Source organism: Acomys minous, assembly GCF_964271855.1.
Source record: "Acomys minous genome assembly, chromosome: 18".
NCBI lineage: Eukaryota > Metazoa > Chordata > Mammalia > Rodentia > Muridae > Acomys > Acomys minous.
Genome location: NC_140501.1, coordinates 52052484 through 52075699, shown reverse-complemented (window position 1 = coordinate 52075699; position 23216 = coordinate 52052484). Strand labels below are relative to the sequence as shown.

Sequence of the window (23216 nt, the reverse complement as noted above, 5' to 3'; positions counted from 1 at the left end):
GGCGTCCCTTGTTCAAATGCAAAAGTATCTTATCCCCTTAAAGTTGTGCCACAGCTTTGAGTTTTGGCAGTAGGCTGAAGGAAAAGATGGGGCGGGCATCAGAGGTTTAGAAGAGCTTCTCAGGACTTCGGCGGCAGACAGCCCTGGTCTTTCACTTCTACTAAAGGCCAGACAGCTGCCTGGTGCAGGGACTTTGGGAGGCTGTATAACTGGGCCGTGGAAGCAAGGTGCCAACTCCTCCAAGAGAGTATACTTCTTAACTGTAAATGACGAAGGGCCTGAAGGTTTCGGGTCTTGGGGTCTGGGCCGTGGACCTCCTGAGCCTTCTGCCATGTGGTTTGGGCACGTTAGTAACTGCCTAACACCCTGTCTTTCTCTCTTCTCTCCTTGTCCTGTCTCCCTCCATCTCTTCCTGTGCAGCGGAGTGGCCCTGTCCCGGGCCCACTTTGAAAAGCAACCTCCTTCTAACTTGAGGAAATCCAACTTCTTTCATTTTGTCCTGGCGCTCTACGACAGGCAGGGACAGCCGGTGGAGATCGAGCGCACGGCCTTCGTGGACTTTGTGGAGAACGACAAAGTAAGCGGACCCCTGATGCCACTCACCCCCCCCCCCCAACCAGGCACTAAGGATTCCATCTGTCACTTGCGACACTTTCCCCCCGCTCGCATCATCAGAGATGATAAATTAAGGCTTCTCACCCTCAGCCTCTAACTCAGTGGATTTTTTCCCCCTGCACCTCAGCGGGGCCCCTACCTCGAACCAGGAACCAGGCGCTAGCGGCTGTGCGCGCCTAGCCTTGGGGTCAGGAATAGCGGCTGGCCACCGACTGACCTCGGAGAAAACGTTCTTTAGACCTAGTTTTAAAAGTATACCCAACCCTGCCGCTGTCAGCCTTCAGGTTATTTATTTATTTTACTTTTTTATTTTCACTCTGCAGCGGGGAAGAGGGCAGGGGGTGCAGGTGGGTTAGTTCAGCCTTATGTGGGAACTCAGGCCAGCTTTCTCTGGCTCGCTTTCCTTCTCGAGACCCCTTATCCGCCCCCTCCCCCGACCCCCCGCAACTATGGAGTGCCTCCTTTGAACTCAAACCCTGATGTGAGGGCTGGATTTGATCCCAAATGAAGGGTTATTTACCTAAACCAATATATGCCCAACAGCTGGTACAAAGGGAAGCCTCCGTAGCTAGTTGCCAAGCTCCTGAGCCCTGGACCTGGTTACTCCCGTTTTGTTTTGTTTTTTTCCGGAATAGGACGAATGCTGCCCGTTCTAAAAGACAGACGGGCTCACTCTTTTTTTTGTAGAGTGAAGCCCAGAGACTTGCAAAGAACAGATAGATAGATTGGATGGGGATTGTTTAAAGACAGCGTTGGTGTAGGTGTATGGGAGAGAGAGAGAGAGAGAGAGAGAGAGAGAGAGAGAGAGAGAGAGAGAGAGAGAGAGAGGGAGAGAGAGAGAGAGACTGGTGAAGGTCAATGGCTGCAGGTCCTGACAAATTTCCCAAGATGGCCAATAGCGGGAGATGCTCCTTGCCCTTTGGCCCAGGGGCTGGACCAGGCTTGTTGTTCAAGGTGGCAGACCTGTTTCTCTCATTTTGGAGGGCACTGAAAAGTTCAAGAATGAAAGGCTTCTGTCTTTTTTTTCAGGAGCAAGGCAACGAGAAGACCAATAATGGCACCCATTACAAATTACAGCTCCTTTACAGCAACGGTAAGTGGCTTCTCAGTCGTCAAGCAGGGAAATGTGCTATGGCTACCAGCTCCTGAGCACAGGGAGGTATCAGACTAGTAAGGGCAGGTCTGGAGGGGGGTGGTTCTTGGTTGGGGATGCAGTTGAGGGGTATCCTCCAGGGCAGGAAAGTGGTTGGGGTGGGAGAGGGTCACTGCCATCCTTGTCCACCACCTGTCCCCTCCCATGCATGCAGGTGTCCGGACAGAGCAGGACCTCTACGTCAGGCTCATCGACTCTGTCACCAAACAGGTGAGCCCTGGAGGCAGCTGCCTTTGGCTCCTCACTTCCCGGGTTGCCTGTGACTTCTGCCTCTTGCATAATTTTTTCACGGTGGGACTCACACTTCTCTTCACCTCAAGTCCACTCTGGGGGGAGGGTACCCCCTCACCACCCCCTCTCTGCTTAGCCTGTCTCATCTGCTATGGGTATGTGTGGGGGTGGAGGGAGTGGCAAATAAAAGGCTGAAGGCACCAAACAATTTTTGAAGATTCAGTTCACCGGAGAATTCCTCTTTGCTTAAGAGCTAAGGGGCAAACTTCTTCAGCTGTATCAACCAAGCAACCACTCTGGGTCTATCTAGTGGGGGAGGGGAGAGATCTCCTAACTGGAAGTGAAAGGGAACTGACCTTGCGCTTGTTCTAAAGCCCGGTGTTTCCCTTCCTGACAGCCCATAGCCTATGAGGGACAGAATAAGAATCCTGAAATGTGCCGAGTTCTGCTGACACATGAAGTGATGTGCAGGTAAGAGCCACCTTTTCCATGGGCTTGGTTGCAAAGCTGAGGGGAATCCTGGGGCTGATTTGCCAAAGGCACCTGGTAGATTTGTCCGTCGTCGGGCCGATCTTGGAGACCCCTCCTTGTCTTTAAGGCCGGTTCTTTGGAGCAGAGCCCTTAGGATTGGGAAAGGTGAAGCCGAAGACGGACGGCATCCCCCTGGCTTTTCCGAATTTCTTCCACAAGATGGGAAACCTCAGTGGCTGCTTAGGCTGCTCAGAGGTTGAATTTGAGATGGAGGCTTCCCTAGGACTCTTGATTACTGTCTGGGCGGGCGTGCGCAGGGTACATTTCCCGGAAGTGCCACTTGTGGAGTTAGTTGCTGAGTCCTAGGCACCACCAGAGGGCTGAGGGGCTCATTTCCAAGCTCCGGGATCCTAGGCCTCTGTCCTCGGTGGGGTGCCTAGGCTTTTTATCCCTTTCTTCTCTCAAGACTGCAAGCTTTCACACCAGAGCCATTTCTTAGGCAGGGGGAGGGCACCAATCAGTACAAGTTAGGGAGAAACCATGCTTGAGACATCTGAGGTTCTAGGAAAGATGGATTCAGAGACTCACCCTGTGACAGGCACAGTCTGTGGAGTTCTTCCCTCCAGAGCCCAATCCCTTCTATTTTGAGCTCTGCATATTGCCCTCTTTCTGCTACTTATATAGAAGAAAATTGGTGGTGATGGTGGTGGTGGTGGTGCAGAATTCATCCTCACATTTAATCTTTCAACTGACGTTTCCGGAGCGCCTGGTGTGTACTGTGTAGTCCTCTTCGAGGGTGTTAACGAGCCTCCCATGAACGGGAGAGGACACGCAAAGGAGACTCCGGGAAGAACTCAGTATAAAATGTAAAAGTCTGGTTTCTACACTCTTCTCTCCAAAGTCGGACTGGAGGGAGCGCCTCCGTCCTGCTCCGTCCTGTTCTCATCCCAGGCAGTGTGTGGATAAGTGCCCCCGGCCATGGCCATCTGATTTAGTAGGGACCATATCTTAGGCAGCTCTCTAACACCCCCCTTCCCCGCCCCCACGCCCCCTTAACCCAGCCAGTAAGAAAGCATAACAACCAGACATGCTTGTTTAGGTTGTGGAGAAGATAATGTTAGAAAGGTAAATACACCAAGAGCTAAAGTTGAACCCTGGCTATGGCCTAAGCTCCGCCCCCCCCCACCCCCATCTACCCAGGTGCCACAGACTGGGTGGTGGGGTGTGGGCAGTGCATAGGTACTCCATTGCTTGGGTCTGGTCAGAAGGAAGATACTGTTCCAAGATGTATGTGTCGCTAATACCTAGGCTACACAGTTGCAGCGCTTTGATTTGGTTGGCTAGTCAAAAGGAGGAGTTTTTGTTTGTTTGTTTGTTAGTTTTTTCCTCTCACTCCCTTTTGAGTATCTTTGTTTTGGAGAGACAATCTTAACAGAGAAGAAAGGCCTCAAGTAGTTCCTTGTCTAATGAGGCCTCTCCATCTCTTTAAATAATCCCCACAACACCTTATGCAGCAGTAGTTAAGGATGACATTTTTATTTTTTTTAAGCCTAATCAAATCCCCCTCATTTTATGCTGCTTAAATAGCAGCATCAATTTTTAAAGCCTCTAGTTTAGTCTGCATTAGTAACACAATATAAAAATTTAATGTTCTGTAACTTCTCTGCAGTGGAGAGCTGGGAAGACGCACTCTTACTTTCTTTCCAAACTAGATCCTCAAACAAATATTAATTATAGGTCAGTAAACGATCTGCTGGATGGGTTACTGTCTGCCGTGTGTGTGTGTGTGTGTGTGTGTGTGTGTGTGTGTGTGTGTGTGTGTTGGGGGGGGAAATAATAAGTGAGTCCTTAAGGCACAGGGGCAACTTAAGGCACAGGGCAATGTCTCACTAGTCAAAAGGGGCTGATTCTCCTGGTAAGGGAAAAGTTCCTTCTCCTTCATGTGAACAGTCAGTCACAGCTGTCAGTGATGGAGAAGGATAGTAAAGTGCCCACGTTTTCAGTGGTCAGTTAGAACACATACTTTCACTGCATAGTCTTGTCTGGCATCCCTGGGTACTTCCGGAAATGGTTTGCTGTTCTGTATTCATTAGTAAAAGTTTCATTAATTGGTCTTTAGGCTTTGGTGGTGGTGGTGGTGGTGGTGTGTGTGTGTGTGTGACAAAATAAAGGTGCAGAATTCATCTCTTTAGGAATAACTTTTCCATCTTTCCCTGGTGATCTCCGCTCTTCTTTTTCCTGCCTTAGCTCATTTTGCCAATTATTAGCAAGGAGATATCTAGGTGTTATGTTGCTGCCAGCCACCCCTGTGCCCTCAATGCTCAGAGGGTTAAAAGATATTATAATTTGAACAGAAGTCGTCTCTAGGCCTACAGCTGGCTAATAACAGAGTTGTATTGAGCGTGAGCAAACCCCACAGCTGTGACTTTTCGCCACAAGGCGCAGGCTAGACAGAGCCCTAATCAGATGGGCCAGCCGGGCAGTGGGGCCAGTGTCTTTATCGGCCAGATGGTGTGAATTTAGACACTTTTGTTATGCAATGGCAGGGAGGAGTTGGGGAGAAGAAAACAAAACAAAAGCCACCATGCTGTGAGCTTATTTGAGTTTGAAATTAGAGACAGATTTTTGAAAGTTGAGGGTTGAATTTTAAAAAACGAGTTTGGAAGGGAAAAGGGCACATTAGCTTATCTTGGGCTGGAGTTTGGCTGACTAGACATCCTCAGACTGCGACCAGGGCTTTTTTTTTTCTTCTTCTCCCTTCCCCAGCCATCTTTTCATCTTTCTTTCTCTTATTTTCCCCTTGCCTGAAAAAAAAAATCAGTAAGACTCAGAATTGTGATAAAACTCAGGCCTCCAGCTTGCCTTTCTTTTTCTTTCCCCCTCTTCAAAGATTCCATGTTGGGGGAGAGGCCTTACGAGCAACTTGAGAGTGTTTCAAGCAGAAGGTACCTCCAAATAAATTAAAGTAAACCAAACCAAACCAAACTGGACAGGGGCACAGTAAGAAAAAGAAAACCCCAAGCCCTCAGGGTACTTCTGGCCTATTGAAGTTCAGTCTTATTTATTTATTTATTTATTTATTTATTTATTTATTTATTTACCTTTTCCTGTTTTATAGTCATTGCTGGTTGAAGACAAAACAAAGCAAGGGGTGTGGTGGCACACACCTTTAACCCCAGCACTTGGAAGGCAGGTGGATCTCCGTGAGTTACAGGCCAGCCTGGTCTATGGAGTGAGTTCCAGGACAACCAGGGCTACACAGAGAAACTCTGTCTCAAAAACCCAAACCAAACCAAAAATTTCTTCTCAGGAACTTCCAACTGAGAGACCTGCCTGTTGGATTATAAACCTCAGAGCCTTTGAACTAAAATAGGGTGAACCTGAAGTTGGTCATTCGGGCCTTGTCTAGAGAGGAAAGAAAATCATACTGTCACCCAAGTAATTCAGGGACCCAGTTCCTGAGTGTCAGCTATCCACAGTGTCATTGGACTGTGCCTTTCTTTCTTTCTTTTTTTCTTTCTTTCTTTCTTTCTTTCTTTCTTCTGGACAGGGTTTTTCTTGGGTTCATTTCTTCCCTTGGTTGTCAGGAATGCTAAGACTGACTGTCACTTAAGAACCAAAGTAAACACACCTAGACTATATTAATGAGAAATTCTTTTTTTTTTTTTTTTTTTTTTTACAAAAAAACAAACAAATAAGCAAAAAAAAAAAAACTGGGAAAGGAATTTGTTTTAACTGAGAGATGCAGAGAAACTTTAAGCCTCATTCACATGGGGAAATACAGCCAACTCCTATTACGTTTATATTTTCACTATTGAGGTGTAGCACCGAAGGCAATGTCTCTATCTTTTCTCTGGTAGGTGCTGACATTAGAGGTGATATTTCAATGCTTTCCTATTGGAAATAAAGGATCAGCCCTGTAGTGCCTCTGTATTTCTTCTTTATAGGACATTTCCTTTCCTATCTTGCTTTCTCACATTGTACCATCCTGGCACAAGGCTTACTTAAAAAAAAAAATTTTTTTTTTTTTAAATCTTTCCCCGTGCAAACCAGCTGAATTTGGTTGAGCAATTTTGCAAACTTACAGGAGCCTCCTCAGAATCATTCCTCCCCAAGCTAAACATATCGGCACATTCTGAGGGCATGTGTGATTGTAATTACATTGTGCCAGTGCTGAGCACATGCTTGGGACTAGGCCGACAAGCTGGGGATGTTGAGAGTCTAGCTCTAAGGTCTTTAGGCAGCTAGTGTGTGTGTTGACTTTTGAAAGCGAGGTGATGGACAAAGTCATCTTGCCTGACCAGCTAAAGTTAACACCCTGACAGGTGGAATTGGGAGTAAGGTGGGGGGCGGGGAATGCAAGGTGCTTTGGGAGGCTGGAGAACAGCTGACTAGAATTGTCTTGTTTTGTTTTTTTCAAGACATGGTTTCACTGTCTAACCTTGGCTGTCCTGGACTCGCTTTGTAGACCAGGCTGGCCTTGAAGTGACAGAGATGGGCCTGCCTCTGCTCCTCCCCCCTCCCCTCTGCTGGAGTGCTGGGATTACAGGCATGCACTACTGCACCTAGAGTCTGGCTAGGATTAATTTCTATGGGTGTAAATATTGGGATGAATTGAAAAAAAAATTTAAAAGTTGAGACCGAATGTAATTTTAAAGGTCAAATATTATTTCAGAAAGTCTCACTGGCTAAGGCTGTCATCCAGGGAAGTTGAGACAGTTTTTTAATATTTACTAATTTAATACATATCTCCGACTTGCATCGTGCTCATTTGGTGAGCAGACGTTAGTGTCTCTCAAGGGCCTTTTACACTGAGGGTGGTAAGGTGTTGCCTACTGACTAATCTGTATATCTCTGGTGAGAGAGATGGGTTTCAAAAGTTTGTAAACATTCATTAAAAAAAAAAAGGGTGGCTGGGAAGATGGCTTAGCAGGTAAGAAGACTTGAGGCTCTTGCAGAGGACACAGGTCCAGTTCCTAGGACCCGTATAGTGGCTCCTAATCACCTGTAACTTCGGTTCCAGCAGACCACACATGTGGTACATATACATGCAGCCAAACGCTCCTGCACATTAAGTAGAATAAAGAAAATCTTTAAAAAATTTTTTCTGCGAGGTGTAGTGGCACACACCTTTAATCCCATCACTTGGGAGGCAGAGGCAGGCTATTTTTGTTGAGTTTGAGGCCAGCCTGGTCTACAGGACAGGTTCCCGGACAGCCAGGGCTACACAGAGACACTCTTGACTTAAAAAACAAAACAAATTCCTTTTCTGCCTATGCTTTGCTTCTATATAGGATATGCATGCCTGGTGTTCTAGGTGGCCATAAAAGGGCATCGAGTTTCCTGTAGCTGAAGTTATAGATGTTGTGAGCCACCACGTGGTGCCAGGAATCTGCCTTGGGTCCTCGAGATGAGCAGTCAGTGCCTCTAACTGCTGAGCCATCCTTTCAGTCCCCATGTTTGGTTGTTGGGTGAAGGCTGCAGAGGGTCACTGAACTGAGGTGGGGCAGGTTTTGGTATCCCTTGTCACATGGGCTTTCTTCCTATTTCTCCTGTACTGTTATAACTTTCAAGACCTCCCATTACTTCACCCTCATTGGCTTAAACCTAGAAGCTGCTCTAAAGATAACCAACCCAAATGGTTCCCTGAGAAGGCAAGCAAAACTCAGAGGGATGCAAGGTACTGGACTAAGTTCATGCAGTGAGTTAGTGATGGGTAAGATTTCAGACCTCTTGTTCCTGGTCCAGCAGTTTCTCAATGGCACCACCTTAGGTCTGAGCTGCAGAAGAGCCGTGCCATGGTAGCACTCACATGCAGATGGTTATTATAACATGTAGTAGATAGCTCCAACTTGTAGGAGTGGCCGTGATCATTTAAGAGTCTGTGATCTGACAAGCAGCAGTTGGGGAGTGTGTACCATGTTGGCTTTCTCGGGTATGTCTGTTTAGTTTGAGCAGATATTTTTGGACTGGTGTGTTTGCTTTCTCAGGCCATTCGGAGCCTTTCTTTGTTGTAATTACTCTGGGGGCTTCTTCTTCTTCTTTTTCTTTTTCTTCTTATTCTTCTTCTTCTCTTCCTCCTCTTCCTCCTCCTCCTCCTTCTTCTTCTCTCTCTCTCTCTCTCTCTCTCTCTCTCTCTCTCTCCCTCCCTCCCTCCCTCCCTCCCTCCCTCCTCCTTCTCCCTTACTCAACATTTCTTTGTTGGTCTGTCTACCAGGATCCTATACTTCACAGAGGGGACACCTTGGGAGGCAGGGACTTCATGACTGGGACTTGGACGCATTCAAGTCCTATTTCTGCTCTGACAAAAATCATTAGCTATCCTTCTCCAACTTTGTGTTTCATTTCCTTCCTATTTTAAAATGTATCACATTCTTTTTTATACATTCATTTTGGTAAAATGTATAAAATGTATGCATTATGTATAAATTGTCATCTTCTCCCTTCATCTTTGGAAAATGACGATAATGAGCGGATCAGTAAATCCTTAGAAAAGACACCAAGTTCTCCAGAGAAAGCTGGCAGGTCAATAATGTTTACAGTAACCCAGGCAGGCACTTTTGGTTTATTTTATACATTCTTGCACTCTTTCTCTCCTTGAATATTTACTAGGAAACAAAGGCCTGAAGTATAGTTTCATAAAATCATTGCATGTCAGCATGAATGTGACCTTGTAGACCTTAAAATTCAAACATCTGTGGCCAAGTTACAGACATGACTCTCGGCAAAGCTGAGGTCTGGCAGCTTCTAAGACAGAGAGTTTGAATGAGTTTGGTGGCTTCAGATTGAGGGTTTTTTTTTTTTTTTTTTTTTTTTTTTAATAAACAGAACATTGTCACAAAGTTTGCTCTCCTGCAGCTTCTAGTTTGGAGGCTACCTTGGCCATTCAAGGAAGTTTTTGTGCTGTACATCCACTGAGCCTTTTTAGTCTGACACAGCTTCTTTCATCATTTTTTGATTACTTCCCTCTCTATAGTCGATGCTGCGAGAAGAAGAGCTGTGGGAACCGCAATGAGACTCCATCAGACCCCGTCATCATCGACAGGTAGGGGACCACGATTTCTGCTCTTCAGTTTCGTTTCCTAACTCTGGGGGACTTTACCATAAATAAGTTCAGCTTTGTATGATTTCTACAAGGCGTGAAGCTCCCGCAGCCGGGATTTCCTCATGTTCGCGACATCTCTTGAAAGAAATAGGGACCTTCCCTTTATTTTTCTTTATTCTCTTAAAAAAAAATAATCTTTGGTGTTTTGAGATGTGGTTTTGTTTTGTAGATGAGGTTGTGCTTAAAATTTCTGCCTCCCAGGTGTTAGGGTACAGAAGGCGTACCTCTAAATCACTGGCAGATTTATTTGCCTGCCAACTGACTTCGGTGTGTGAAGGACAGAGGAAGGGGAAGCCCTGTCCTCCCACTGCCCCTCTCTGGCAGGGCATGGTCAATCCTTTAGAGGAATCACTACACCCCAAGCTCAATGCCATTAAAAAAAAAAATAACCAATTTTGGTGGCTGCTGCTGGGCTTGAGGCCTGTTGTTTCAGGTCACCACGTAGGGGGCTTCTGACAAATTCACTCTTGCATTCAGGGAGAGTCTTTCCTGCCATTCAGGACCATAGCCTGGGATCTACGCGGTGTTCAGAGTGAGATAGATTCTCTGGGACAAGATGCTAATTCACTGCAATGCGACTTAGGCGTCCTCAGCTGTCTGTTTTTGTGATTGGAAACAGAACTTACAAACCGACGAAGAAATACCAAATTAACTTCCAGCAATCATGTAATTTTTAAAGAAACCCCATATTCCCATCCCTAATTTTTTCTCTTTCGTTAAAAAACGGGAAGAATTCCCTGTTGCTTCTTTCTCTGGGTTTTCATGTTTCTAGCCAGGTCCTGAAATGGTTCGGAGAGGCCTCCGTCTCCAAAGCTGTTATTCTAATATCCCAGCATATTCTCAGTGGGGAGGATGGAACCTCTGGCACTCTTCCCGGGAAAGTCGGCTTGCTTTCTGGATGGGAAGGATAGCCCAGCCATAGGGACAGAGGAGGCTGGACTTGTGATTCCGTCTGAGCTCTTGACCTTGGCCAAGGCTCTCAGCATCACTGTTCATCCATGGTAAAGTGGGTCTGTCATGGGGAGGCTGTCTGTTGCTCCAGGCCGCAGGAGACGTTGGAGATGCCTGGAAGAGGGTGATGAAAAAAGTGGAAAGGGTTTGTGGGATGTTACAGTAAACTCTGTAATTTAAAGGGGGCTGTTTGGAGTTCCTCCGGTATTTACGAAAGTGCTAACTGAAATACGTATCATTGGGAGGCCTCGCTGGGGCCGTTCATCTTCCTCAATTTATAGATAAAACAGAAACAAGAGACTTAAAAAAAACTAAACTGGAGCCCTAGAGTGGTGACATGGCGTACACAGTTGATGTGGCTGAATTGGTACCGGGATACAGTTGATCCGTACTGCCAGGTTCCATGCTACTCTCAAGGCAACGATTGCATTCTCCCAGCATGCTCTTTGTTCTAACCAGTGCATAAGGTCCGATGACCACACAGCATGCCATTTCTGTCCTTCCCACAATGCATTTAGGATCCACCGGGAACTGGAGGTATATGCAGGGAGCCTGGCTACAAGCCTTGCCTTTTTGGTGTATGTACACAAGTTCACTGGTCTTCATTTAATCTTTGTGGGGTATGCGTGTGGTGTGTGTGTGTGGGGTGTGTGTTTGTGGGTGGTGTGGGGGTGTGCGTGCATGTGTGTTCATCGTGTGATGTTTACGGAACAATCTCAGATATTGATCTTTGATTTCCACTTTGTTCAGCGTAGAGTCTCTTGCTTTCACTAGGCTAGCTGGCCCACCAGCATCTGGCCTTCTCCTGTTTCAGCCTCCCATCTTCCTATAGGGGGCGCTGTTATTACAGACACATGCGCTTTCAAGTCTGGCTTTTCTATGGTTCTAGGGACCCGAACTCAAGCTGTCAGATTTGGGTTGTAAACACTCTCCCCACTGTGCCCACTCCTCATCTAGTCTTTCCCACTAGTTCTAGCCCCTCTTTAAGGAAGATTACCTAGTTCTTTGCCTGGTATCTCCTCTTGGGACAAATACTCCATAAGCCATTTTTAGAAATGTTTGCAAACCTGTAAGTGCTAACTGACCCCTGTATCTTACAAGCACACATCCCAGTGACTGTGCATTGCAGAAACTCTTACTTTTAAAAGCTCCTTGTAAAATGTACTCATGGATAAAGCTGAATGTGCTCTCAGAAATACATGTTAAAAGCACCAAAGAAGCTGGGCGTGGTGATGCATGCCTTTAATCCCAGCACTCAGGAGGCAGAGGTAGGTGGATCACAGTGAGTTCGAGGCCAGCCTGGTCTACAAAGTGAGTTTAGGACAGCCAAGGCTACACAAAGAAACCCTGTCTTGAAAAACCAAAACCAAACAAACAAACAAGCAAACAAACAAAAAACAAAACAAAACAAATCAAGAAAGAAAGCAGACTTTAAAAAAAGGTATATGTGCTAAGCAGTGGTGGTACATGCCTTTAATCCCAGCACTTGGGAGGCAGAGGCAGGAGGATCTCTGTGAGTTCAAGGCCAGCCTGGTCTACAGATCGAGTTTCAGGACAGCCAAGGCTACACAGAGAAACTCTGACTCGAAAAACAAAACAAACAAACAAAAGTTATATGTACCTGTCTGTGTGGGGATTTGTACACATGTGTGCAGTTTTCATGGAGGCCAGCAGAGGGCATCCAGGTGGCGAGACAATGGTGCTGGAAACTGAACTCTGGTCTTCTGCGAGAGCAGTGTGGGTTCATAACCGCTGAGCTATCTCTGCAGCTCCCAGGAGGCAATATTCTTTCTTTTGTGAAGACAAAAGATTTTCATGGTAGGTGTCTTCATGGGTTGTGTTAGAATGCCTTAAATTCTTCTAAGATGGTGGAAATTGTGTCCTTACAAGTTGAATATGACAGTGGCATTTATTTTAGCCATCACATACACATCGAGACAGCCTGGTGAAGTCTCCGAGTCACCTGAAATATGTGTTACTTCCAAAGCCTTGCACATGTCCACATGGAAGCACACAAACAGAGCAGTGCTATAAATCGTTCAATGCCGGGTTTTAGAGGAAGTAGTTTTATTATGAGCGTTCGTATTGGTGTGTCTTTTTCTGAAGATGTTGCTTCCTCACCGAGCCTCATCTTGCGGCTCTCCAATGTCTTTTGGGTGTAACCTCATCCGCTTGCGAAGAGACTGAGTCAGGATTCTGTTTGTCGGGTGGGAAGGAGGAGCTTGTAGCATCCACCGGTTTGGCTGACCTGTGCATATGGTTCCTTGGGTTCGATGTCTGCCAGCTCGAAGGTGTCGCATTTCCGTACCAAGCACCAAATGGGCGCAAAGTAGTTTATTTCAGATTTCCTCTGAGTAAATGTAGAAGTCTCTTCTTTGCCCTTGCTCCTATACTGCCAGCTAATTATCTCATCCTCTTCGCACCCGGCCTCACCAGATGCAGTTAATTTACACGTTTCTCTTTGAGTTTCCCCAGCATAGGCCCAGCCCCACTCAGGCTCAAGGGAAGACGGTTCACGCCCTTGGATTTGTGAATGTTCATGGACGGGGAGACACAAGCATGAGTCTTCAACTTTTCACCCTATGTCAAGGGTCTTGTTCAATTTTTGCTTTAGTGAGCGCAAAACTGCAGTGAGAGAATACGAGTGCAGCCATGCTTCCCTCTTTATGAATCAGAGAGAGATAGTCGGATGGGAAGCAGGAAATGTCATCTTAGCTATGTCATCATCAATGGCCAATTAGCGTCTTTGGTCAGGATGAGGCAAACAGCATTCCTCCAGGACACAAGGGACTTTGGGCTGCAACAAAACACCTGGATTTCCCAAGGAGCCCTCGTGATCACATTTCAGCAACCACTCAGTTTCCAACAGGTTGCTCCAAACAGGAAAAGGAGTGTTCAGCATTGTGTGGCTGCTTGACTGACAGTTAGCTTTGGTGGTAGGGGATCATCCTCACCAGGGACTTAGATTTTTGTTTCCCAAGACTTCCAAGACTTAGCCCTAAAGTTAGATTGTGCCCTGCTAAATGGACCCCTATCTTGATTGCTCTAGAAACATACACCTATGTGTGTGTGTGTGTGTGTGTGTGTGTGTGTGTGTGTGTGTGAGAGAGAGAGAGAGAGAGAGAGAGAGAGAGAGAGACAGAGAGAGACAGAGAGAGAGAGACAGAGACAGAGACAGAGAGAGAGAGAGAGAGAGAGAGAGAGAGAGAAAGATATTTTTATTTTATAAGTATGATGTTTTTTTATGTCTGTGCATTATGTGGGTGTAGTGTCTCAGAGGTACTGGGCCCCCACGAACTGGAGTTACAGATATTTGTCAGCTACCATATGAGTGCTGGGAATTGAACCTGTGTCCTCCAGAAGGTCAGTGAATTCTTTTAACCACTTAGCCATGTCTCCATCCCTATACATCTGTTTTCTTTTCCTTTTTTTCTTTCCTTTCCTTTTCCCTATCCATCTCCCTCCCTGTCCCACCTCCTGGTTTTGTTTTGTTTTGATTTTGGTTTTTTGAGACAGGGTTTCTCTGTGTGGTCTTAGCCAAGTCCTGGACTCACTTTGTAGACCAGGCTGGTCTTGAACTCAGAGATCCACCTGCCTCTGCTTCTCAAGTGCTGGGATTAAAGGCACGTGCCATCACATCCTGGCTCTATTTTCTTATTCTTATTTGTGTCTTCAGCATGCTTTTGTGAAGTTTTCGGTAACCACTCCTTTCTCCAAAAGCTAGGTCAATACTCAGGCTGGAAGGACTTGCAAACATTTACAAAAGCAGTGAAAAGGCGTGAGACAGGAGGGCATCAAGTTCATGCATTTTTAGTTTAAAAATTCAGAGTTCTTCTCTGGGAAAACACAAAACAACAAAACAGATGTATTACTTATTTCATGCTGCTGGCCTGATAGAGATCTCTTTTGATGTGAGGTTGGAGGGAGTCTGGACCACTATGATGGAGAAGGACTGGCACTGGGCAGTGTTATGGCAGCAGGAGCCAGCAGAAGCTGCTTATTAAATGGTTTGGACCGGGAAGCAGAAAGACGTCAGGCCAAAGCAGGCAGAGATGTCACCCTTACGCCTGTACCCAGCTAGGCCCCATGACACAGGCGTTCGAAACAGCGTCACCAGCTGGTAGCCATGTGTTTAAATACATGAGCCCAAGGGGGACATTCCATGGTCAAGCAGTAACAATGACACATAACCATTCTGTGGTCTTCTGCTGGGATTACGGTCACGTGCTGCTTACTGTGTGTGGCTTTTTACATGGATTCTGGGCATCTGGCCTCAGTTCCTCATGCCTGCATAGCAAGTATTTTATTGACTGAGCTGTTTCCATAGTCCCTACTTACATACTTTGAGATGACTTTCTCTCTGTCCGACATCTTGGTAAGCATCTTTCCCAGTGGATGCCAGCTCTATGCTGGTGTTCTCATCCACTTGCCCGTCCCCCAGTTCCCAGAACAACTACTTCCCATCTCAGACTGCGTTATAGACTACCTTTCTCCCCAGAGTCCCAGTCTAGACTGTCTTTCCCTGGTTACTGTGGCCCATTCCCTCTCCTGAGTGTGGTTGCTCATGTACAGTCCAGAGTTGCTTTTGGGATAGGAGCTTCTAGAGCATTCACTGTGGAGGTGAAGCCCCAAGTGTTCTGCCCTGCGGGTTCGAGATTATGCCCATCCCGAATGCAGGAAGCTCCTTTCCTCATCAAATGAGTCGATTTAACCCTATTAATCTGTGTTCCCGGTTGGTGGTGTAGACTCTGCTGGCCCTTTGATTACAGAGCCAGTGCTCGGGTCACCCTTGTACTTGAGTTCTACACTTAGATGCCTGCAAAGCCCCCCGAGTCCAATGTTCAGCCTGTGGACTACTCCTCCTTTTCCCTGGAGAAGGGCATGTCAGATAGCTTAGCTTAGAATAATTTTCTTCCGACGACAAATGTTTAGTTAGTATTTAACTGGCACTCATTGTATGCTGGTCATTATGCTAACCAAATTGTGGTAATTACATAGCTTCTGGGGTTGCTTTTAAAAAAGGGGGGCATGCAGGGCATGTGAGGGGTCAGTCACAAGGAGTTGGGGGTCCACTTGGTTAAGGCCACATCGAGTTTCAGTAGTAAAATTAGATTTTACTCCGTCAGGGTCGTTATGGAGATAAGAGAGTTTGGTACAGTTAGAGGGAGAAACTGTCTAGAATTCAGAGCCTTTGAAAGCAAGGAAGACTTGGGAGCATGACAAGCAAGGACCCCTGATGGGAGCAGTGGTGCAGGAAGCTGGCAGGGGTTTCTGGCCTCTGCAGTGTGTGAGCTGAGGTTGTGAAAGTCACATTCACCTGCCTGGTAGACTAGGGGATGGATCCCTCCTACTGTGGCCCCCCAAGAGGTCAGGAACTGGGGCCCCAATCACCTACTAACCACCTGTGTCGGGTTACAGAGACCACAAGGCACCTTCCGGCCTCAGTTTCCCCCTCTGTAGAACGAAGGGCGCTAGATTAGTAGGTGGGTTTCATGGTCCTTTTTAGGTTTAATTTACTCTGGTTATAGCTGTGACCCCAGAAGTAAGTTTTGGGTGTGACAATCTGTGGCCATCAGTGATGCTTAGAAGCTAACTGACCTGTGTGATGACACCCGATCTCCAGAGTGGGGAAACCTAGCTAATAATGTCAAGAGGCTATAAAAGCCTGGTCTTGGGCTACTTCTGGGGATATATATGAAAATTCCATTCCCCAGGGAAGATTTAGATTAAAAAAAAAAAAAAAAGCATCGATTATCTGTTGGACGTGAATTCTTCATTCTTTTATGTTTTTCTTTTGTTTCCTAAGGAAACTTCTGCTATTTTCTTCCTTTCTTTTTACTTTGAGTGAATGTTTATGATTTACATGTCATGCACCACCAAAACCCCTCTCCTCCCCCCCAGTAAAATAAAACAGATAAACAAAAAAAATCTTGTCACAGAAGCTGTAGTGTATCATGCAGTGTAGCCTTTTGTCCACATATGTTTACTTTCAAATGTTAACTGTTACGAGTCCACGGGTCTGGTTTGAGGCCTACACTATCGTTACCGGATTCTCACTGGGACTGCTGTGGGATATCCCATGGTTGAGAGCTACAGGTGGAAAGGGGGGCTCAGGAAAGGTGGCCCTGCCACCTGTGACGCAGGAAGAATGTCATCGTGGTTGAGAAGCTTCCGTGGGTAACAGCTTGAACCAAGGAAGAGGAAATGGAACAAACCTTTCTTCTAGGAAGTGTTTCCTGGGGCTGGGATAGCGTTTGGTGGTGGAGCGCTTGCCTGGCACACATGAAGCTCTAGGTTTAGCCCTCAGCGTGGCCTAAGATCGAGTGCGGTGGCACACATGTGCCTCCTCAGCTCTTGGGAGGTGGAGGCAGGAGGATTAGAAGTTCAAGGCCATCTTTGGCTACATAAGTTCAAAGCTAGCCTGGTCTGCATAGGCCATGCCTCAAAACCAAAACCCAAACCCAAAAACCAATAAATAAATAAATAAATAAATAAATCTCTTCCTACTATGAACAAGGTGGTTTTGGGTTCATGATCAAATAAATATATACAAACAGATTGGACAGTGCTCTGAGATGAGTGGACGGCAGGTCATTCGTCATTTCCTGCTCTGTGACCTCTGTGACTTGCTCTAATAGACCAAGTGTCTGTGCTCTTCTTTTGACACTGTTTCCTCCTAGGCTATCTACCCTAGGTTTTTGCCAAATACAAACCCTGTCCCTTTGTTGGGACCTGATTCAGATTCTGCCACCCCCGAGACATCAGGTTTTGTAAGCAAGGTCTTTTCGCTTGTCACATCTCGACTGGGTACATAGGGATTGCTTATTCTCTTTTAGCCTGTTTGTGCTTGCCGATTGTTCCTCGATGTGGTCGTATTCTTGAATATCAGATACCATATGCTATTTAAGACTCAATTCCAGGATTGGAAAGGCATTTGCTGACATTAATGATACTGCCTCTCCCATTAAATATATGAAGGTACTCACACAGTACATGATATAGTGTGTGTGTGTGTGTGTGTATGTGTGTGTGTGTGTGTGTGTGTGTGTGAGAGAGAGAGAGAGAGAGAGAGAGAGAGAGAGACAGACAGACAGACAGACAGAGAGAGATAGACAGACAGACAGACAGATAGACAGAGAGAGACAGAGAGAGACAGAGAGAGAGAGACAGACACGCATGCGTACACACACACACACACACACACACACACAGACACAGAGGTGAGAGAAAGGGAGGAGAAAGAGGTTAGGGATTGAACCTAGGGTGCCCACATGTGCTAGGAAAGTGCTTTGTTCTCACAGTTGTAATTTTTTCTTTTGAGCAAGGGGGTGGAGAGGTAGCTCAGCGGTTAAGGGCGCTGGTTGCTCTTGAAGAGAATCTGGGTGTGGTTCCCAGTGCGCACACGGTGGCTCTAACCACTTGTACATCTGGTTCCAGGAGACCCAGTGGCCTCTTCCGACCCCTGTAGCTATCAAACATGCATGTGGTACTTGTACATACATGCAGGAAAAACACTCACACACATAAAAATGCAATTTAAAATGCCACAGCAATTGTCCCGTTTTTCCTGGCATGTCTATGCTGTGGTTTTGACATTCAGTTGATGTTAATTGGCAGTGTGACTTTTTTTTCCCACTGATAAACCTTAAGGGGTTTTGGTGGCTGAGGAATCTGCAAGTTCATAAAGAGACTTTCCTCTGACTGTAATCAGTTGACAATGACTTAGCAATCTTGGCCCCAGTGGTTGATAGATTTAAAAAAAAAATCCAAAAAACCAGATGTCTAAGGTTATAAGGCAGAATGAGTCCTTATTTGTTCGGAAAGTACTTATGAAGGCTGTCTTGTGTCATGAACTTTGCCGTGTGCCCCAAGGAATAAGACTGACCAGAAACAGAGCTCTTCTTCCTTCAAGGCTTTATCATTTAGACAGAAACAAAGAGCCCTCAGACACGGCCTGATGCAGAAAGTGCCACACGAGAGACGGAGATGAAAACCTCCAGGGCATGTGAAGGGTGGGACGTGATGCTGTGGTGAAGACTGTAACCATCCACCACACCTGGGGCTGAAGGACCTCTGGGAAGGACTGAGTGTGGGAAAAGGCATTGTGGGAAGGAAGTTATTTCCTGGATCCACGCATGGGTTTAGAGGTGCATGGGCACTGTGTAGGGAGAGGGCATTTGGAAGATCACTTAGGACTAGATCTTGGGGGACGGTATATGCTCCCATGGAAACATAGGGACACTAACTTATCAACAGCAGAAGACACAAAGGATACTAAATAGTACAGTTGGGAGTTCAGTATAGTGTTTCAAAGAGAGAACTTGAAGAGTGGACGAGTGGATTGGAAAATGGAGGGTGAAAGGGAACCTGCCATTAGAAAGTCAGCTCTCCCTCGTCACCTCAAGAGAAAGGCCGTCTTCTTGCCTCTCCACACCCCACTTTCCTCCCCTTCCTACTCCAAAGCTTCTGCTGATGCATTGCCACTTGTCTCCACGAACCCTCCCCACCCCCATCCCCCACTTTGTTCACCCAGAAGCTTCGATCCCTCTCAAAGAGCTGCTGTTATGCCATCTGGCAATCTGTGAAAAAAATTTTCAGTATCCTGGATGCTGGTAAGAAAGCAGAGACTCAAAGTCTAGCATTCGAACCACTTACTTGTAAGTAGTTCTTTAGACGGCAGGAGGAAGAGACAAGCTGGCTCTCCATCAGGGGCTTCTGTCCTTCCAAGGGCTTGCTTAATCTCCCCCATCAATTTCCAGTGAAATCTCCCCTGGCTGGCCCACTGGGTGCATGGGCTCATTGAGAACAGACGGCTTTTGCAGATTTGCCAAGAAGTGGACGAGTCAGGATGAGTGAGAGACCACAGCATTGAAACTGAGCTGTGTGACCAAAAAGAAACTCATTTCTAGAAAGTGTGTCTCTTCCCAAACCTTGTCCACCTGACTGGCACTGGAGCAACAGAAATTGTGGAACTAGGTAGGGTGGTTGGGAAAAATATCTGGGAATTACAGCCCAGTAGTGAGCACTTGCTTAGAAGGAGTAAGGCCTCAAGTCCAACCCCGTGCCCAAAACATTATGGTAAGATCACAGACTCACACTCAGGGAAACTTAGAACTCCTAGACTGTGTGTGTGTGTGTGTGTGTGTGTGTGTGTGTGTGTGTGTGTGTATGCACACACACATGCGTGTAGTGTGTATGTGGGTCTTTTTATTTATGTGTATCTGTGTTTGTCTGTGTCAGTATATGCTATGTGTGTGCAAGTGCTTATAAGGACCAGCAGAGGGTGTTGGGTTGCATGGAGCTGGAGTTCCAGGCCATTGTCGGCTCCCTGAGATGGGTACTAGGGATCAGATTCGGCTCCTCTGGAAGAGCAGGAAACACGCCTCATGCTGAAGCCTCTCTCCAGCCCATCTTTATTTTTATATTTGGGTAAATGGGCCTAAGTAAGTTCTTTTGGGTCTATTTTTGACTCAGCCAAGAAACTAACAGGTCACGTGGTTGGGAGATGAGACAGTACATGCCAAGGAGATGAGAAAGTGTTGTCTACGTGACTTGGCAAGTCGAGGACCTACCCATTGGACTATGTGCACACTGATCACAATCTTGTAGAAATTATTCTTTGAGGTTTTGTTTCCGTGTTGGTCTGGAGCTAAAACTGGAGGCTCATTTCTCAGGAAGAAAGCTAGGAGATGAGAACTTGATGTCTGACATTCAAACTAAGCCCAAGTCCATGAGGCATGCGTTTGTTAGTTGTTGTTGTTTTTGTTGTTGTTGTTGTTGTCATCAGCTTGATACAAACTAGAGTCATCTGAGATGAGGGAACCTCAGCTGAAAACAGGCCTCTATAAGACCGGCAAGCCTATGGCACATTTTCTTGATGGATGTGGGCTCAGCCTACTGTGGGCAGTGCTGTCCCTCTGTCCCTGTAGTTGTGAGATATGTAAGGAAGGAAACAGAATAAGCTACGAGGAACAGATTCCCCAACCACTTCCACTTCTGTTCCTGCCTCCAGTTCTTGCCCGATTTCCCTCAGGGATGTAGTATGCCTTAGGAGGCCTAAGAAAAAATAAGCAGTGTACTTCCCAAGTTGCTTTTGGCCATCGTTTTTATTGCAGCATTAGAAATCCTAAGATGAGGCGTTTGCATCCATCAGCTGAGTGGTGTCCTCCTGGAAGGTTTTGTTCTAGCCTCAAACTTTCCACCATAGGCACACCTTTATCTTCTCCCCGCAAGATTACCAGGAAGACAGAGCCGAGGGCGGGGAGCAGCCCAGTGGCATCTCCGCCATCACAAGACCTTGTGAGACAGAGATAAGGAAGGGATTTTTTTTAAGCTGCAGATACAATGACAGGGATGAAACATTTGCAGGGAAGGGATCTCTGGGTGCAGGCTGATACTTTAGGGACAACAGTATGCCATGAGCCCCATATAATGGCAAGACTTTTTCAAAGGACAGCTGACACACCAGTGGTGAGAGGAGGTTAGAGCTGCTCTCATACTTGGTCCCTTCAGGAAAGCCCTGAGGTGGGTCTCCATGGAAACAAGGTGAGCATCATCTGCATGAAGGCAGAAGAGTATTTTTCCAGTTCATTCAAAGGTATACATGACTTATTTTTAACTACATACTGGCATTGGAACTCCATATATCAAGGACTAAAACCCATCTGTAGATGAATGATTTCATAAGCCAGGCAGCAGGCCAAAGACTCATCTGGGTTCCGAGCTTCCAAGACAAAAACTGGGGTAGCTTGTGCAAGGAGAGGGACAGGAGAAGCAGTGAGCTTCTTGAGTATCAAACCATAATACTGGATTATAAAGCCTCCGGCTGTACTGAAGGGCCAAGGCATGTGCCACCTTCTAAGCATACACCGTGGGGGCAGAGTCAGGGTTACAATGCTCTATGTAACCAGTTTCTTCCATGCTCAAGAATAATTCTTCTATCCTATGCAAAAAGCATCTTCTTATTTCAGAATATGTAAGTCTACATTTAATTCAGTCTTAGAATGTGTAGGCTGAGGGCTTAAAGTGACAATTATTCTTACAGTATGATAATGACCAGAGTAAAATCTGGTACTAGAATTAGTATAAAGACCTCTATGCCATCCATCCATCCATCCATTCATTTCTTCCATCTCATAGACTTGCAAACAAAATTATCGTATACCCAGGTAGACTTGAATATTATACGAGCAGGGTTATTTTTAAAAGTGTATTTCTCAGTCAAACTTAAATTTCAGATAAACAGTACATTTCTTTGTCTTTTTCCTTATAAGTCTGTCCCATGCAACATCTTTGGGATAGACTTAACCTGAAAAGCAATTGATTTTCTGTTTCTTTGAAATTCAACAGTTAACCAGGCAGCATGTGTTTTATACAGTAACACTAATGGAATCCATTTTATCTGAAGGATAGGAAAGTAATATATGATTTCCCAGGCCTGTGGGGGAGGCAGGATGACACATGACCCTGACTGGTCCGGAGCCTTTAAACATCTTTTAAGTGTGTGTGTGTGTGTGCTTTCTCCCTGTGTGTGGCTTACCACCTTCAGCTTGTGTTTACATAGGAGTTGGTTCCCCCTTAGGGATTTATTTAAAGGGGACAGACCACAGGATTCAAGTTTAGAAGTCACCCCCTTGACTCCCTTCCTCAGTTTCTTATTCCAGGGAGACACTGACTCCTACCCTGCCCCCCACCTTCAGTCTCTTCCCCTCCTTTTTTGTCACTTCTTGGTACCTTGGTCTCATGCTGTCTAGACCCTGTTTTATGGACTTGCCACCTCTCCTGGATTGCTTTTGTTTAGTCCCCTGTCTGCTTGGCGAGCCGGCCCTTCTGACTTCTCTAAAAGCCTTTGTTCCGCGGTCCCTGGGTCTCCTTCTACAGTGTTTCCCACATGTGGGATTGTTTAGGCTCCGGGTGATAAACGGCAAGGACTAAGGGGTGAGGAAGCCCCGCTCTCCCTGCTCCGTTCAGGCTGACGTTTGAACAAGAGCCAGACTTGACTTCTGTTTAATGCTTGGTCCACTTGACGGTCATCTAAGTCAGCAGAGAGTGTCGGACGCATCTGAGCAGCCAGATGTTAGTAAGACGCCGACAGAGGGGTAGCCACCCTTTACAACTATCTCCAGATAATACCTTAGGTGTGACCTTGAAAAATCTGGCTGAATGTTTGATGTCATGTAGCTCCAACCCGTGCAGAAGAAGGGGTAGATGGCAGATTTAAACCAAAATCAAAACAAAAACAAAAAGCCTTCCGCTCCCTTGCAGCACCAACCTCATCCCCATTTTCCTCTTTTTTCCCTTCTCTCTCTGTTTCCCTGCCCTCTTGCTTCCTGCCTCCTGTTTTAGTATTTTCGTTGCTGTTTTCCCAACTGTGCTGTCTTTCTGGTGGTTTCAGTTTCTGATGTAGCCTTACATCCCACTCTGACAGACAGTAATGCTACTGTTAGGGGTTGAGGACGTGACTCAGTTGGTATAATGTTCTCTCAGCTCACAGAGCCCTGGGTTTGGTCCATCCCAGCATTGAATAAACCCTACATGATGGCAAGGCTTTCATTCCCAGTGCTGGGGAAGTGGAGACAAGAAGATCAGGGGGTTAAAAAGTCATGCTCAGAGACGTGGCAAGTTTGAGGCCAGGCTGAGTTAATGAAACCCTGTCTCAAAATAAAAGAGTTGAGGATGCAGCTCAGTTGG

General features: G+C 46.2%; 1 protein-coding gene across 1 annotated transcript in view; it reads left to right on the top strand.

Moving 5' to 3' along the window:
- The window catches only part of EBF2 (EBF transcription factor 2), a 201816-nt gene that overhangs the window by 2716 nt on the left and 175884 nt on the right, over positions 1-23216 (top strand). Inside the window, exons 2-6 of the mRNA XM_084766995.1 lie at positions 421-577; positions 1645-1708; positions 1923-1978; positions 2397-2470; positions 9447-9515. Of these exons, the coding sequence (XP_084623121.1) occupies positions 421-577; positions 1645-1708; positions 1923-1978; positions 2397-2470; positions 9447-9515 (420 nt within the window). The remainder of the gene's footprint in view (positions 1-420; positions 578-1644; positions 1709-1922; positions 1979-2396; positions 2471-9446; positions 9516-23216) is intronic.